Here is an 18,284-nt window from a genome sequence, read left to right as displayed (position 1 = left end):
GAAACATGTTTTGGTCTCTTCCTTCGGGGGATGCGACTTTTTTTCTGTCGTATTCCCCGTCCCCTTCTGCGCCGAGGCCTAATGGCGGAGCTGGCGGCCTCGGTGCTGTGGCGGCGGCAGCGGAGAACCGACTCGGCGCCGGAGCTGTGGCGGCGGCAGCGGCAGAGGAGACCCGACTCGGCCCCGAAGCAGTGGCGGAGGCAGCAGAGACCCGACTCGGCCCCAGAGCTGTAGCGGCGGCAGCGGTAGCGGCGGCAGCGGCAGCGGAGGCCCGACTCGACCCTGGAGCTGTAGCAGCAGCAGCAGTGGCAGCGGAGATCCGACTCGGCCCCGGAGCTGTGGCGGCGGCAGCGGAGACCCGACTCGGCCCCGGAACCGTGGCGGCGGAGGCGGAGACCCGACTCGGCCTCGGAGCTGTTGCGGCGGCTGCGGCGACAGCGGCAGCGGAGGCCCGACTCGACCCCGGAGCTGTAGCGGCAGCAGCAGTGGCAGCGGAGATCCAACTCGGCCCCGAGGCTGTGGCGGCGGCAGCGGAGACCCGGCTCGGCCCCAAAGCTGTGGCGGTGGCAGCGGAGACCCGACTCGGCCCCGGCAGCGGAGACCCGACTCGGCCCCGGAACCGTGGCGGCGGCAGCAGAGACCCGACTCGGCCTCGGAACCGTGGCGGCGGAGGCGGAGACCCGACTCGGCCTCGGAGCTGTGGCAGCGGCAGTGGCCACCCGCGGAGTTTGAACCGTCGCCTCGGCGCAGAGGGAGAAAAAAGAGGGAATAGACAGAGACTTTAAGATTTTGCCTTCCACCACAGTGAGGAGGTGTTTGGTGAACTCACTGTGGTGGATGTTAAATTTGTGTTGATTGTGTGTTTTTGTCATTTTTATATTATATGTATGACTGCAGGGAAACGAAATTTCGTTCAGACCGAAAGGTCTGAATGACAATAAACGAATCTAATCTAATCTAAGAATGAACTGCCATCCAATGGGTTTTGAGGCATTTGTTTGAACTTGAACAGATAGGATGTATCTATACACTTCAGAATTCATTATGCTACTACCATCAGCAGTTGTATCATCAATGAAGATAAGTGAGCCAGTACCTTCAGCAGCCATACATGCCCAGGCCATAACACCCCCACCAACATGTTTCACAGATGATGTGGTATGCTTTGGATCTTGGGCAGTTCCTTCTCTCCTCCATACTTTGCTCTTGCCATCACTCTGATATAAGTTAATCTTCGTCGCATCTGTCCACAAGACCTTTTTCCAGAACTGTGGTTGCTCTTTTAAGTACTTCTTGGCAAACTATAACTCAGCCAGCCTATTTTTGTAGCTAACGAGTGGTTTGCATCTTGCAGTGTAGCCTCTGTATTTCTGTTTATGAAGTCTTCTGCGGACAGTGGTCATTGACAAATCCACACCCGACTCCTGAAGAATGTTTCTGATCTGTCGGACAGGTGTTTGGGGGTTTTTCTTTATTATAGAGAGAATTCTTCTGTCATCAGCTGTGGAGGTCTTCCTTAGCCTGCCAGTCAATTTGAGATTAGTAAGCTCACCAGTGCTATCTTTCTTCTTAATGATGTTCCAAAACGTTAGGATTTTGGTAAGCCTAAGGTTTGGCTGATGTCTCTATAACAGTTTTATTCTTGTTTCTCAGTCTCATAATGGCTTCTTTGACATTCATTGGCACAACTTTGGTCCTCATGTTGATAAACAGCAATAAAAGTTTCCAAAGGTGATGGAAAGACTGGAGGAAAGACTAGGTGCTGAGAGCTCTCTTATACCTGCATTAAGGAGGCAATTAAACACACCTGAGCAATTAAAAAAAAAAAACACCTGTGAAGCCATGTGTCCCAAACATTATGGTGCCCTGAAATGGGTGGACTATGTATAAACACAGCTGTAATTTCTACATGGTGAAACCAAAATGTATAAAAATGGCCTTAAATAAAATGAGACAATGTGCACTTTAACCACATGTGATTTTTTTCTATTACAAATCTCAAATTGTGGAGTACAGAAGCAAATAAAAAAATGATGGATCTTTGTCCAAGTTCAAGTGAGTTTATTGTCATGTGTCCCTGTATAGGACAATGAAATTCTTGCTTTGCTTAAGCACACAGAAAATAGTAGGCATTTACTACAAAACAGATAAATGTGTCCATATACCATGATATAAATATATACACACATGAATAAATAAACTGATAAAGTGCAAATAGCAGAAAGTGGTTATTAATAATCAGAGTTTTGTCCGAGCCAGGTTTAATAGCCTGATGGCTGTGGGGAAGTAGCTATTCCTGAACCTGGTTGTTGCAGTCTTCAGGCTCCTGTACCTTCTACCTGAAGGTAGCAGGGAGATGAGTGTGTGGCCAGGATGGTGTGGGTCTTTGATGATACTGCCAGCCTTTTTGAGGCAGCGACTGCGATAAATCCCCTCGATGGAAGGAAGGTCAGAGCCGATGATGGACTGGGCAGTGTTTACTACTTTTTGTAGTCTTTTCCTCTCCAGGGCGTTCAAATTGCCGAACCAAGCCACGATGCAACCGGTCAGCATGCTCTCTACTGTGCACCTGTAGAAGTTAGAGAGAGTCTTCCTTGACAAACCGACTCTCCGTAATCTTCTCAGGAAGCAGAGGCGCTGATGAGCTTTAACGAGGGCACTGTACACCAGTGCTAAATTGTCAAAAGTTCTAGCAGCAGAATCTGGCCATTCCGCTCATCAAGTCCATTCCGCCATTCAATCATGGCTGGATTTATCCTTCACTCTCAACCCCATTCTCCTGCCATTTGCCCCTGACACCCACACTAATCAAGCATCAGTCAATCTCCAACTGAAAAATATCCATTGACTTGGCCTCCACAGCCTTCTGTGGCAATAAATTCCGCAGATTCATCACCCTCTGACTAAGGACATTTTTCCTCAAAAGATATGTCCTTTCATTCTGAGACTATGGCCTCTGGCGCGAGAATCTCCCACTAGTTGAAACATCCTCTCCCACTAGTTGAAACATTCTCTCCACATCCACTTTATCCAAGCATTTCAGTAAGTTTCAATGAGGTCCCCCCTCATAAACCATATAACATATAACAATTACAGCACGGAAACAGGCCATCTCAGCACTTCTAGTCCGTGCCGAACACTAGTCTCTCACCTAGTCCCATCTACCTGCACTCAGACCATAACCCTCCCGTCCATATATCTATCCAATTTATTTTTAAATGATAAATGATAAAAACAAACCTGCCTTCACCACTTCCACTGGAAGCTCATTCCACACAGCTACCACTCTCTGAGTAAAGAAGTTCCCCCTCATGTTGCCCCTAAACCTTTGTTCTTTAATTCTCAAATCATGTTCTCTTGTTTGAATCTTCCATACTCTCAATGGAAAAAGCTTATCCATGTCAACTCTATCCCTCTCATAATTTTAAAGACCTCTATCAAGTCCCCCCCCTTAACCTTCTGCGCTCCAAAGAATAAAGACCTATCTTGATCAACCTTTCTCTGTAACTTAGGTGCTGAAACCCAGGCAACATTCTAGTAAATCTCCTCTGTACTCTCTCTATTTTGTTGACATCTATCCTATAATTTGGCGACCAGAATTGTACACCATATGCCAGAATTGGCCTCTCCAATGCCTTGTACAATTTTAACATTACATCCCAACTTCTATACTCAATGCTCTGATTTATAAAGGCCAGCACACCAAAAGCTTTCTTTACCTCCCTGTCTACATGAGATTCCACCTTCAGGGAACTATGCAGAGTTATTCCTAGATCCCTCTGTTCAACTGCATTCCTCAATTCGCTACCATTTACCATGTACGTCCTATTTTGTTTTGTCCTGCCAAGATGTAGCACCTCACACTTATCAGCATTAAACTCCATCTGCCATCTTTCAGCCCACTCTTCCAAATGGCCAAAGTCTCTGTAGACTTTGAAAATCTACTTCATTATCCATAACACCGCCTATCTTAGTATCATCTGCATACTTACTAATCCAATTTACCACACCATCATCCAGATCATTGATGTATATGACAACAATCATCCTTCTAATCTCCAGTGCCTGCAAACAGCCATCATATGTTAACCCTATCATTCCTGGGATAATTCTCGTAAACCTTCTCTGGACCCACTCCAACGTTAGCACATCCTTCCTCAGATATCAAGTTCAAGTTCACATTTATTGTCACACGCACCAATTGGTACAGTGAGATTTGAGTTACCATACAGCCATACGAATAAAAAGAACACAAGACACAATTGAATTTAACATAAACATCCACCACAGCGGAATCAACGTTTCTCACTGTGATGGAAGGCAATAAAGTCCAGTCATCTTCCTCTTTGTTCACCCGTGGTCGGGGCCTAGAACCCTCCGCTGTTGCCACTACAGACGGCCCAATGTACAGGCTCCCTCGCCGGGATGATACTCTAAATGCAGTCCGACCAGTGCCTTTTAGTCAGTTACAGATTGACAACAAATTATATCTCTTAACACAAACAGTTATACTCGTTGAGCATCAACTTACCATCTTTTGATTAATAAATTATTTATGGGAATACATCTCAGTAAGGTGCCAATCGACATGAGCAAGGCAGCGAGCACCACAGTTAGTCTCAGGCCTGTGAAGAAAGCAAAATTTGAAATCAAAAGTGTATACTGTACCAATAAAATGACATCACAAAATAGAGCACCCTCGCACACGAGCTGTAAAATAAATTTTCAAATAAAGTTAAGCAATTTAGACTTTACTATAGACTTTAGAGATACAGCACGGAAACAAGCCTTTCAGCCCACCAAGTCCACACCGACCAGCAATCACCCCATACATTACAGTCTGAAGAAGGGTCTCGACCAGAAATGTCACCCATTCCTTTTCTCCAGTGATGCTGCCTGTCCGGCTGAGTTACTCCAGCTTTTTGTGTCTAACCCCATACAGTAACACCACCCTACACGCTCGGGATAATTTACAATTTAACCAAAGCCAACCTGCAAACCTGTACGTCCTTGGAGTGTGGGAGGAAACTGGAGCTCCCAGAGAAAACCATGTCGTCACAGGAAGTATAAACTCCATACAGATAGCACTCACAGACTGGATCAAACCCGGGTTTGTGGTGCTGCAATTCTTCTCCCCAATTTCCCACAAAGCATCTCAGTGGAGGGAAGGACATGGGAACACCAGTAAAAAAACTCTATTAACCCAGCCCTCTTAGGATTTTGGTGAGGCCTGATCGGCAGATTTTCTGGACCACTGAATGTACATAAACATATTTTTAATTCGCCGTCTTTAGATGCCACATGGCATTACAATGGATTTCCCAATTAATCAGGCAAATTTAAAGTGTAGACACAAGGAAATGCAGGTGCAGGAACCTTGAGCAAAACACAAGGTGCTGGAGGCGCTCAGTGGGTCAGGCAGCATCTGCAGAGAGAATAAACAAGAGAATTAGTCTGAAGAAGTGTTCTAATCCAAAACACTATTGGTATATTCCCTCGCCAGATGCTGCCTAACCGGCTGAGTTCCTCCGGCACGAACCATTGGCATATTTGAATTGCTGGTTACTGGATTATCAGAGCTTCACTGTACAAGGAAGGTTCAGAGTCGGTGATAATGGAACAAGCATTGAGACAAGTCAAGGCCAATAAGTAATTCAAAAAGCACAGTTTGGAAATGACACCTGCAATGTGTAGTTGTGGAGTGCCGTTCCCCACACTTTGCACGGAGATACCTTTAGGTAGACAGAAAATGCTGGAGAAACATCAGCGGGTGAGGCAGCATCTATGGAGAGAAGGAATTGGCGACGTTTCGGGCCGAGACCCTTCACATCCATTTCTTCTCTTAACTGCTCAGAAGGATCAATGTACGAAGAGAGTGGAATAATTGAAACTAAATAAAGAGTGGATGGTTCAAAATTTACCAAACATTGTGTTAGTCCAGGTGACAAGTTAGATAAATCACCAGATGCTTTCTTACTTGGCATGTGTACAATGAAACCATGCCCGAGGTCATTTAAGTGGCGTTTGAGAAGCTTTTAGATAGACATGGATATGCAAGGAATGGAGGGATATGGACCCTGTACAGGAAGAGGAGATTGTTTAATTTACCGTCATGTTCAGCGTGGACATTTTGGGATGAAGGTCCTGTTCCTGTGCTGTACTGTTTGAGGTTGAAATGCAGATACTCTGCCAACCTTAACACATCTGAACTGATTTTGTGCCCAGCTGTTACCAATTGCTGCCGATCTACTGGATGGAATCATTAAGTGTACTCAATCCAATTAGAGGACCTTGAAAGATTCCTGCATCATTATTTTACATCACGAAAGCAGATGCTTGTTGGTGCAGTGGATACTGGCAGTCACGAGAGAGCAATTGTGAGCAATTTTGGGCACCATATCCAAGGCAGGATGTGCTAGCGCTGGAGAGGGTTCAAAGGAGGTTTACGAGAATTATCCCAGGAATGAGTGGGTTAACATATGATGAGCGTTTGACGCACTGGGCCTGCACTCGCTGGAGTTTAGAAGAATGACGGGGGACCACATTGAAACGTACTGAATAGTGAAAGACTTGGATAGAGTGGATGTGGAGAGGATGTTTCCACTAGTGGGAGGGTTTAGGACTAGAGGTCATAGCCTCAGAATTAAAGTATGTTCCTTTAGGAAGGAGATGATGAGGAATTTCTTTAGTCAGGGGGTGGTGCATCTGTGGAATTCTCTGCCACAGAAGGCTGTGGAGCCCAAGTCAATTGATATTTTTAAGGCAGAGATAAATTCTTGATTAGTATGGGCGTCAGGGGTTATGGGGAGAAGGCAGGAGAATGGGGTTAGGAGGGAGAGATAAATCAACCATGGCGGAGTAGACTTGATGGGCTGAATGGCCTAATTCTGTTCCTGTCACGTGACATGATGAGAGAAGGAAATCCAATCTGGCAAATGGTTGAACTGATCATGTAGAGAAGGTGGAAAACAAGATGTCCACAAGCTCTTCAGACACTCAAAATCAGGAGTTTGAGAATTAACAGGACCAAGTACATTATTGTTACAAGTCAAGCTGCAAATGCTTGGATATAGTGCCCATGCAAGTTCAATGATCTTGCACGAACCTTCAAGGTCAACATTTGCAATTTAAATTTTTTTTTAAATAACACTGCAGGATATTTTGCCAAGTTTGCAAGTAATTTTTTTATGTCCCATAATCAGAATTCAACCATCACGGGATATGCATTAGCTAGACCTGGGTGTCATGGTACACCAGTCATTGAAAGTGGGCATGCAGGTGCAGCAGGCAGTGAAGAAAGCGAATGGTATGTTAGCTTTCATAGCAAAAGGATTTGAGTATAGGAGCAGGGAGGTTCTACTGCAGTTGTACAGGGTCTTGGTGAGACCACACCTGGAGTATTGCGTACAGTTCTGGTCTCCAAATCTGAGGAAGGACATTATTGCCATAGAGGGAGTGTAGAGAAGGTTCACCAGACTGATTCCTGGGATGTCAGGACTGTCTTATGAAGAAAGACTGGATAGACTTGGTTTATACTCTCTAGAATTTAGGAGATTGAGAGGGGATCTTATAGAAACTTACAAAATTCTTAAGGGGTTGGACAGGCTAGATGCAGGAAGATTGCTCCCGATGTTGGGGAAGTCCAGGACAAGGGGTCACAGCTTAAGGATAAGGGGGAAATCCTTTAAAACCGAGATGAGAAGAACTTTTTTCACACAGAGAGGTAGTCGAGGCCAGTTCATTGGCTATATTTAAGAGGGAGTTAGATGTGGCCCTTGTGGGGGATCAGAGGGTATGGAGAGAAGGCAGGTACGGGATACTGAGTTGGATGATCAGCCATGATCATATTGAATGGCGGTGCAGGCTCGAAGGGCCGAATGGCCTACTCCTGCACCTCATTTCTATGTTTCTATGTTTCTATTCAACTGATGTTTCAACCAAATTTATATGGGTGACAAAAGGAAAAAATGGGAGACAGAAAATTAATTGATGGATGAGGGGGAGAGGGCAACGTGAAAAAGGTTATTTAAAAAAGAGAATAATTCACATACCACAATGGGAATTTCTACAAACGCGATAATAAGGTTGCAGAAGGTGAATAAAAATAGATGCCACATTTAGTCCAACATCCACTGGTACATGTATTAGATGGGGACATTTGAATGGACAAAAAGGAACACATTTTGTACTGATTGTGGAGGTGAAGCAAGAATGATCTTCACATGACAAGTAACAATGTGGAATCAGAAAATAATAAATCTACTTAAACAGCCAAAGTAAATAAACCCCATTTTAGCGGGCATGTAATATTCAGAAATTGCATTATGTATGGACATGCACTTTGAGATTGAAGCTCATTTTTAGCATAATAATGTACCAACAAAGTTCTGCCAATGGGATTTTTCCACAACACATTGACAATATAAATGAAAGAACTGACGTAAGAATTGGGGAAAGGAACGGTGCATTGAGAAAGAAGAGTCTGAATCTGAAAGAAATTGTGAAGAAACAGAAATGGCCAGCAATGTGGCAGAGTTATGATAAGCACATGGGTCGGAAATAGAAAGCATGCGGATGCACGGGGCAGCAACTGTGGCAGTTTATTCCGATCTCCAGGCAATTAACAAATAGTTATGGAAGGAGTTTAGACTGGTACGAAAAATAACCAATCGTTCCTTGAGCCATAAATTGTGTTTCTGTGCTAATGAAGCCAAATCAGTATGGCAGAACAGTGGTTACCTTAGGAGAAAGGTATCTAGAGACCTGGGGGTGATGAGCTGAAGCAAGAGTTCAAATTCCACCACAAAAGCTATGGAATTTGAATCCAATTAGTTAATAACTTAAAGAACGAGTATCAGTAACTGCAACCATGAAAAAAAATGTCCTTATGCACTGCATAGATTGTTTCCAAAACCATCTGAGCCACAAATGTTTTACAACGGAAGGATATCTGGCAAGCTTCCCCTTTCAGACCTTCCTCTGACTTAACGACATTCCGAAATCCATGGCCATCCATTTCATGTGCAATTAGTGAGGGGATTGTCAATGAAACCCACATCCTGTTAATGAATTCAAGGAAATAAAATGTCTTCATCCAAAAATATCAAGGTAAAGTCCCAGACTGAACAATCTAAAAATCAACGCCAGCTTTGGAAAGAGTATCAGGTAAAGTCTGCCAAAAGAACTGAAATCCTTGCAATAGGTTTGACAACAGAATAATAAGTAGCCAATTCACTGCATCTGACAAACAGGACTTGGACAAAATTAGATATGGATGTTCGCGGCTTAAAAAGGTGCAACGTGGGATAAATACATAATACTCTCGCAAGTCACTCATGGAAAATCAGCAAACTATATGAAGAACATCGAAGCCTTAGAAAGTTTGGCATGTCCCCAACAACTCTCACCAACTTCTACAGATGCGCTGTAGAAAGCATTTTAATCGGGATGCATCACAGCATAGTTTGGGAACAGCTCCATCCAGGACCGCAAGAAATTACAGAGAATTGTGGACACAGATCAGACCATCACATAAACCAACCTGCCTTCCATTTACTCCATTTATACTTCACGCTGCCTCGGCAATGACACCAGTATAATCAAGGAAGAATCTCACACTGCCTCTTCTCCCCTCTCCCATCAGGCAAGAGGTACAGAAGTGTGAAACACACACACCTCCAAATTCAGGGGCAGTTTCTTCCCAGCTGTTATCAGGCAATTGAACTATCCTACCAATGAGTAAAGAGCAGTCCTGAGCTACGATCAACCTCATCTTGGACCCTCGGACTATTTTTGATCACCTTGCACTAAACGTTATTCACATTATTCCCTTTATCATGTATCTGTACACTGTGATGGCTCGATTGCATTCATGTATTGTCTTTCCACTGACTGGTTAGCATGCAACAAAAGCTCTTCACTGTACCTCGGCACACGTGACAATAAACTAAACTAAATATTGGGCTCCAAGATGGAAGGGCTTATGTGGGCTAACAATGCAAGGGAACATAGATAGTGTCACCTCCACAACTGACTTTAGGAACAAGATCCAATATATCAAATATATTGGGCCATTTCTAATTATGCACTGCCTGAATTAAACTTTGGTAAAACTTTCCTTGTGCCTGTTGCGATCCAATCAATGACAAATTTGGCCAACATACACTCATTATCCTTCAGCTTAAAAATGCAAGTCTCATACATGCAGTAAAGATTAATGAATCGATTAAGAAGTCATGACTAACAAGAGATAGCAAGCTATAGACCCACATCCTGAGGTAAATTGGGCCACACGGGGCTGCAGATGTTTATCATCTGCCATACCAATCATGACATGCAGCACGACATGATTGCCAAGCTACAACTGAGTACAAACTCAGAAAAATGGAGCACCCAAGTAACACAGAAGAGTAACCAAAGATGAAGGCGCAAATTTAAAAATATATATTTCCTGCTAATTAACTAACGCACAAAACAAGAGAATAGAAAGTTGAAACGCCAGAGTGGGAAGAGAGATTTATGTCAACCGACGTGGAAACTAAAATATTTTGCACACATTTTATATATAAGTGGCGAGTCTCAACAGTACAAGGTCAGGAACTCGCCCAAAACGAAAACAAGTCAAGCTCAATGGAAGTTTATTGGAGTGGAAGCACAATACAAGATGTTTTGGCAAAAGGGAGCAGAAAAAGACTTGGATGGAATTCACTCGCACAATAATATGCAATTCTGGAAAGTTATTTGTGGAGAGGGAAAGTGTTAATGTTTCAGATTAATGATATTTCCTCTTAATTTAGAAATGTTAACTCTTCGTCTCCCACCACAGGTGCAACCTGACCTGCTGAGTATTTCCGACATTTTGTCTTGATTTCAGGTTTCCACCAACTGCAGCTTTTTGACAAGCAAACTGGCTTTGATGTTCAGATTTTAGTGGTGTCACACCCAAAGTCAAACGTAGTACAAAGTGGGAAGCGTATCTGAAGTTGGAAACCACACTTGTTTATACTCTGCTTGTGTGACTTATCATGCCAATTTTAAATGAAGACAAGCAAAGCCGTAACATAAGTTCCTTAAGAACTTAACATCTGAGCAATTTTATATAATATTTCCTCATTATCATGCCAATTTTAAATGAAGACAAGCAAAGCCATTAATGCAATACACTCATGCTTAATTCAGCTCATCAAATATTGAATGCCTTTTCTTAATTATTTCTACCTTCAACAATGGAGTAGCCAATAATGGGTATGATTTTATCAGATACAGGGGTGACAATCAACAGCAGGTAGCAACATACGCTTCAGAAATTTCCTCAACCGATACGCTGTATTGATGTAAGAGCCCTGGACTCTATTCCACAGCAGCATAGAGATTGAGCGTGAAAATAGGTCCTTCGGCCCACCAAGTCTGTGCTGACCAGCAATTCCTTCCCCCCCCCCCCCGTACACTGGCACTATCCCATACACTAGGGACAATTACATTTTACAGAAGCCAATTAATCTACAAACCAGTACATCTTTCAAGTGTGGGGGGGGGGGGGGGGGGGGGGGAAACTGGTGCACCCAGAGAAAACCCATGCAGTCATGCAAGTTCTATCCCACGTAAAACGAGAACGTACAAACTCTTTACAGACAGCACCTTTATAATTTATTTGTCAGGCGTAGCAGCAAGGCTCGCCTGTATATGCTATACTTTAGACTTTAGAGTGGCAGCACAGTGGCACAGCGGTAGAGTTGCTGCCTTACAGTGCCAGAGACCTGGGTTTGAGCGTGGATTCGGGTACTGTCTGTACGGAGTTTGTACGCTCACCCTTTGACCTCAGGTGTTTTCTCTGGGTGCTCCGGATTCCTCCATTTTAAAGACACAAAGGTTTGTAGGTTAATTAGATTCTGTAGATTGTCCCTCGTGTAGGAAAGAACTGGTGTGTCTGTGAATGCTGGCTGGCGTGGACTCGGTGGGCCAAAGGTGCTCTATCCACAGTGTAAAATAGTAAAGTGAAGTGAAATCTCATTTGGAAATGGAGACGACATGCTGAACTAAGGGAAAACTCTTCTTCCCACAGCGGCTACTGTCCAGAACCAAGGTCACCTGAATCTCAATATTCTAAATGCAGCATGCACACGATGATTGCATTTGCATTTACCTGGGGGTATACACTTAGGTCTGACTACCTAAGATGGTGAAGAAGTGTGTTTGCTATTAGATTGATGTTTTAGAGTTTAAATGCTCCACAGTAATTTGAGAATATAGATTGGTGTCAAACATACCAAAGAGATTCAATAATTGGAAAGGAAATGATTACATCCTTCTCAGTCCAGTCAATGAGAACTTTAGACTTTACTTTCGACTTTAGAGATACAATGTGGAAACAGGCCCTTCGGCCCACCAAGTCCACACCAACAAGTACTATCATACACAATAGGGACAATTTATAATAGTCAATTAACCTACAAACCTGTATGTCTTCGGAGTGTGGGAGGAATTTGGCTATCTTTGATCCGATTTTACTGGCTTTATCTTGCACTGCATGTTAGTCCCTTATCGTGTATCTGTACACTGTGAATGGCTCGATTGTAATCATGTATTGTCTTTCCGCTGACTAGTGAGCAACAAATGCTCAATAAACAAAACTGAACTAATTTTGTCACACTGAACCCATAGAAAACACGTGCGGTCACACACCCAAACTCCGTTCAGAGAGCACCCGTAGTCAGGATCGAACCCGGGTCTCTGGCGCTGTGAGGCAGCAACTCCAAATAAGTACCAAATCACTAGAACTGTGTTCTGCAGGATATACATGAAAATAAAGGGGAGAAAGCCAGCAAATGTATAACTCCTCACTCACATTCACATTCACAGGTAATCCAAATTTTGTGACACTTCTAAAGGAAAATTCCAGCAACTCCACAGAGAATTGCAAATGTTTCCCTGGAAAATCCAGACCAATTTCTCACCAAGCCGTCTACTGAACCACACATGTTTCAGGAAACTATTCCACTGCAGTGTCGTAAGAATAACAATAACCACATTTTCATAGCACCTGGTTAACATATTTACCTCCAGTCAGAAAATTATGAATTTAAGCTTCATATGAGATTTCAATTCTACATTATTGCCTTGCAGAGCAATAACTGCACTGTCAGAGACTTCACTTTTCAAATAACCTTTAAATTCAGGCCCCAGCTACCCTCCTGGAAGAGCATAAAAGATGATCTGGCAACTTGATTGAAGTGGATGAGGTGCAGCATATTACAGTGGTGCAGCAGTAGAGTTGCTGCCTTACAGCACCAGCGACAATAGACAATAGGTGCAGGCGTAGGCCATTTGGCCCTTGGAGCCAGTATCGCCATTCAATGTGATCATGGCTGATCATCCCCAATCAGTACCCCGTTCCTGCCTTCTCCCCATATCCCCTGACGCCGCTATTTTTAAGAGCCCTATCTAGCTCTCTCTTGAAAGCATCCAGAGAACCTGCCTCCACCGCCCTCAGAGGCAGAGAATTCCACAGACTCACCACTCTCTGTTTGAAAAAGTGTTTCCTCGTCTCCGTTCTAAATGGCTTACTCTTTATCAGATTAGATTAGATTAGATTTTTTTTAGATTAGATTCGTTTATTGTTATTCAGACCTTTCGGTCTGAACGAAATTTCGTTTCCCTGCAGTCATACATATAATAAAAAATGACAAAAACACACAATCAACACAAATTTAACATCCACCACAGTGAGTTCACCAAACACCTCCTCACTGTGGAGGAAGGCAAAATCTTAAAGTCTCTGTCTCTTCCCTCTTTGTTCTTCATCTGCGCCAAGGCGATCCAGGCTCCAGATGTTGTGACCCCAATGGGTGATGGTAAATCCCGCGGCTCAACCGTGGCGAACGGGCCGGTTCAAACTCCGCGGGTGGTCATTGCGCCGCCACAGCTCCGAGGCCGAGTTGGGTCTCCGCTGCCGCCGCCACGGTTCCGGGGCCGAGTCGGGTCTCCGTTGCCGCTGCCGCTGCTACCGCCACAGCTCTGAGGCCGAGTCGGGTCTCTGCTGCCGCTGCCTCCGCCACAGCTTTGGGCCCGAGTCGGGTCTCCGCTGTGGCCGTCACAGCTCCGGGGCAGAGTCGGGTCCCCGCTGCCGCTGCTACCGCCATAACTCCGGGGCCGAGTCGGGTCTCCGCTGCCGCCGCCCCAGCTCCGAGGCCGCCAGCTCCGCCATTAGGCCTCGGCGCAGACGGAGACGGGGGCGGGGAATACGACAGAAAAAAAGTCGCATCCGCCGAAGAAAGAGACCAAACATGTTTCTACCACCCCACCCACACACATACACAACTTAATAAAACAAAATTAACTAAAACATGACAAAGGAACTAAAAGAAAGAAAATAAAGACGGACTGCAGGTGGGCCGCAGCTATTAAGCCAGTGCCGCCATCAGTTTATTCTTAAACTGTGGCCCCTGGTTCTGGACTCTCCCAACAAATCGTTCCGACTTGCGTTCTCGGAAGTTTTTTATTTTAAATTAATCCCTGGAGTAAAATAAAAAGCTACTTCTAACGCCGTCAATGCCTACAACGGGACGGATCTCACATAGGGGACGAAACATAAGGTAAGTCGTGTATTTTACATATAAACTTGCTTCTTAGGATGACTTTAATCCAGATTTCATTAGCGAAAATGTGATTTTGGCCCCATACGAACCGACAGTGTTTTTCCTGCCGATATGGGGTTCAAATTCATTGCAACTGCAACGTTCCAATCGATCGCGTTCCACAAACACCCACTCGCAAGATGATTAAAATGGCCATTAATTTACGGGAATTAAACACTAAATTCCTTCCATTTGGCCTATAAATTCATGACAATGAGATTTAAAAATCATGTTATATTGTGAATTCTTGTGTGAATGTTATTTGAACACTTAGGCTATTTAAAAATGTTAACCTTTTCTTAAGAAATAGATAGATGTTTAGATCTAGTAATTGAATTTTGTAATTAGCTACAATTAGGTAACTAACTAATTATATGCTTTAATTTCAGGTCTTCCAAGTAAGATTGTTTCATATTTGTTTCAGAATGCTTCAATCCATAATAACTGAAAATTTCATTCAGTTCTCTTAATTTTTAAGAAAGTTATGGGCTTTTGACTGTCCTTGATCACAGCTTTTGAGTTAAGTCAATGGAAAAGCAATAGGGAACAAGATGCTAATTTCAGAGTATGAAAATGGCCATAACTTTTTTTAATACTGAAGATATGAAAGTGAATTAGGTGTCAAATTAAACTTCTTTTAATGCTTTATCTGTTGGGATAAATTGCAGACTTAATTTTTAAAATCTCAAAATTTTGTAACATTGCTAAATTAACCTTGTAAACCTATGCTGCACTCCCTCAATAGCAAGAATGTCCTTCCTCAAATTAGGGGACCAAAACTGCACACAATACTCCAGGTGTGGTCTCACTAGGACTCTGTACAACTGCAGACGGACGGGTGCTGTCCGTATGGAGTTTGTACGTTCTCACTGTGACTGCTTGGGTTTCCTCTGGGTGCTCCAGTTTCCTGCCACATTCCAAAGATGTGCAGGGTTTGTTGATTAATTGGCTTCTGCAAATTGGCCCGTGTGCTGGGTAGAACTGGTGTGCGCGGGTGATCGCTAGTCAGTGCAGACTCAGTGAGCTGAAAGGCCCGCTTCCAGGCTGTATTTCTAAGTTACACTAATCCCAGAGACGTGCAAGCTTATAGGTAAATTGGCCGCTGTAATGCACCCCTAGTGTATAGGAGGTGGACGAGAAAGTGGGATAACATGGAATGAATGTGAACGGGTGAAGCTGATCGCCTGTTTCCATGCTGTATCTCGAAACTAAAGCATTGACGTAATCAATACTTAACTCAACCAACATCAGAAATAGATTAGGCATGCAAAGAAAATTCTGGAAATGCTAAATAAAAATATAGTTTGGAAGAAATATTCAGCAGATCTGGCAGCAATGATGCTGTTTTTATGTGTTTTTTTTAAACCAGACAGACCTTTATGGGGCATTTCGTTGTGCATTTTTAAGTGGTTATCGTATCCTTATATTGGGCAGAACAGTGGTAGAGCTGCTGCCTTAGAGCGCAGGTCGATCGTGACCACGGGTGTCGTCTGTATGGGGTTTATACGCTCTCCCCGTGAGTGACGTGGGTTTTCTCCCACATCCCAAAGACGTGCTGTTTTGTCAGCCAATTAGCTTGGGGTAAAAATTGTAAATCATCCCTAGTGTGTATTCAAGAGTGTATTGGATATAGCTCTCAGTGGCTAACGGAATCAAATGATATGGGGAGAAAGCAGGAACGGGGTACCGATTCTGGATGATTAGTCATGATTATATTGAATGGTGATGCTGGCTCGAAGGGCCGAATGGCCTATCCCTGCACCTATTTTCTATGGATCTAGTCTGTGTAGGATGGTGTTAGAGTGCGGGGATCGCTGGTCGGCAAGGACTGAGTTATGGTCTGAGTGCAGGTAGATGGGACTAGGGGAGAATAAGTGTTCGGCGCGGACTAGAAGGGCCGAGATGGCCTTGTTTCCGTGCTGTAATTGTTATATGATTATATGGTTTATATGACTCGGTGGGCCAAAGGGCCGGTTTCCAGGCTGTATCACCAAATTAAACTGGACTAAATTAAGTGACCATGGTCAGAGAGCACTAGCCACCCACCTATGGACCAAGATGCTGGTTCCCATGTGATCCCAGGCCTGAAAGCACAGGGCTCCGAGAAGGATAATATGTGACTTTTCGAAAGGCTTTGACAGATGCAGAGGCCCAGCCCTCGAGCGCACCAGCTATTAAAACTGCTGTTTAAAATTTATTGATTGTGAATGACTTTCGCATTCAGGAGTTCAAAAACATATGGGGAATATTAGGAAAAAAAAAAGTTGTTTTGTAAAGTTAAAATTCTCAGAAAATATTTTAAAGCAACTGAATTTAATTTAAAAAAAGGTCTCTCTACCATTCCTCTAGATGCTGCAGCTTCCCATTCGTTTAAACAGGACTCTGCACCTGGTCTGCCAGTGTGCATTCAGAGGGCAGATTAATCCTTCCTCCTAAGTGCTAGGAAATTGGGAGCGTCTACATTCTCTCGTTAGACTCCACAAGGAGCCCACTGGTGCAGGTCACGTGTCCAGGAGCTGGCAATTAAATGGAGCAAAGGCAACACGAGAGCTTGTGCTTGGATCTTTCAGCTTTTTAGCAGAAGTTCTGAGCCACTGGGCGGTACAGCAGTAAAGTTGCTGCCTTACAGCGCTGGAGACCCGGTTTCGATCCCGACTACGGGTACTGTCTGTACGGAGTTTGTGCATACTCCGTGTGATTGCACAGGTTTTTTCCGAGATCTTCGGTTTCCTCCCACACTCTAAAGATGTAGCAGTTTGTAAGGTTAATTGGCTTGGTGCAAGTGTAAATTGTCCCTAGTGTGTTTAGGATAGTGTTAATATGCGGGGATAGCTGGTCGGCACGGACTCGGTGGGCCAAAGCGCCTGTTTCCGCGCTGTATCTCTAAACTAAACGCTGGGAAATAGTGCCCTCCATAATGTTTGGGACAAAGACCCATCATTTATTTATTTGCCTCTGTACGCCAGACTTGTAAGGAAAAAAATCACATGTGGTTAAAGTGCACATTGTCAGATTTATTAAAGGCCATTTTTATACATTTTGGTTTCACCATGTAGAAATTACAGCAGTGTTTATACCATAGTCCCACCCATTTCAGGGCACCATAATGTATGGGACACATGGCTTCACGGGTGTTTGTAATTGCTCAGGTGTGTTTAATTACCTCCTTAATGCAGGTATAAGGGAACTCTCAGCACCTGGTCTTTCCTCCCATCTTTCCATCATCTTTGGAAACTTTTATTACTGTTTATCAATGAGGGCCAAAGTTGTGCCAATGAAAGTCTATTGTCCATTGAAAGGCAAATAAGCCATTATGAGAAACATAATAAGAAACAAGAATAAAACTGTTAGAGACATCATCCAAACCTTAGGCTTACCAAAATCAACTGTTTGGAACATCATTAAGAAGAAAGAGAGCACTGGTGAGCTTACTAATCGCAAAGGGACTGGCAGGTCAAGGAAGACCTTCACAGCTGATGACAGAAGAATTATCTCTATAATAAAGAAAAATCCCCAAACACCTGTCGGACAGAACATAAACACTCTTCAGGAGTCAGGTGTGGATTTGTCATTGACCACTGTCCACAGAAGACATCATGAACAGAAATACGGAGGCTGCACTGCAAGATGCAAACCACTGGTTAGCCGCAA

At 43.8% G+C, this 18,284-nt stretch overlaps 1 protein-coding gene across 1 annotated transcript in view; it reads right to left on the bottom strand.

Annotated features, from left to right (window-relative positions):
* The window catches only part of slc49a4 (solute carrier family 49 member 4), a 90,814-nt gene that overhangs the window by 57,258 nt on the left and 15,272 nt on the right, over positions 1-18,284 (bottom strand). Inside the window, exon 2 of the mRNA XM_033024862.1 lies at positions 4,532-4,625. Within this exon, the coding sequence (XP_032880753.1) occupies positions 4,532-4,625 (94 nt within the window). The remainder of the gene's footprint in view (positions 1-4,531; positions 4,626-18,284) is intronic.

The sequence above is a fragment of the Amblyraja radiata genome, chromosome 7 (genome assembly GCF_010909765.2).
Source record: "Amblyraja radiata isolate CabotCenter1 chromosome 7, sAmbRad1.1.pri, whole genome shotgun sequence".
Taxonomy (NCBI): Eukaryota; Metazoa; Chordata; class Chondrichthyes; order Rajiformes; family Rajidae; genus Amblyraja; species Amblyraja radiata.
Note: the sequence above shows the minus strand (reverse complement) of the source record. Positions and strands in the feature narration are given on the sequence as shown.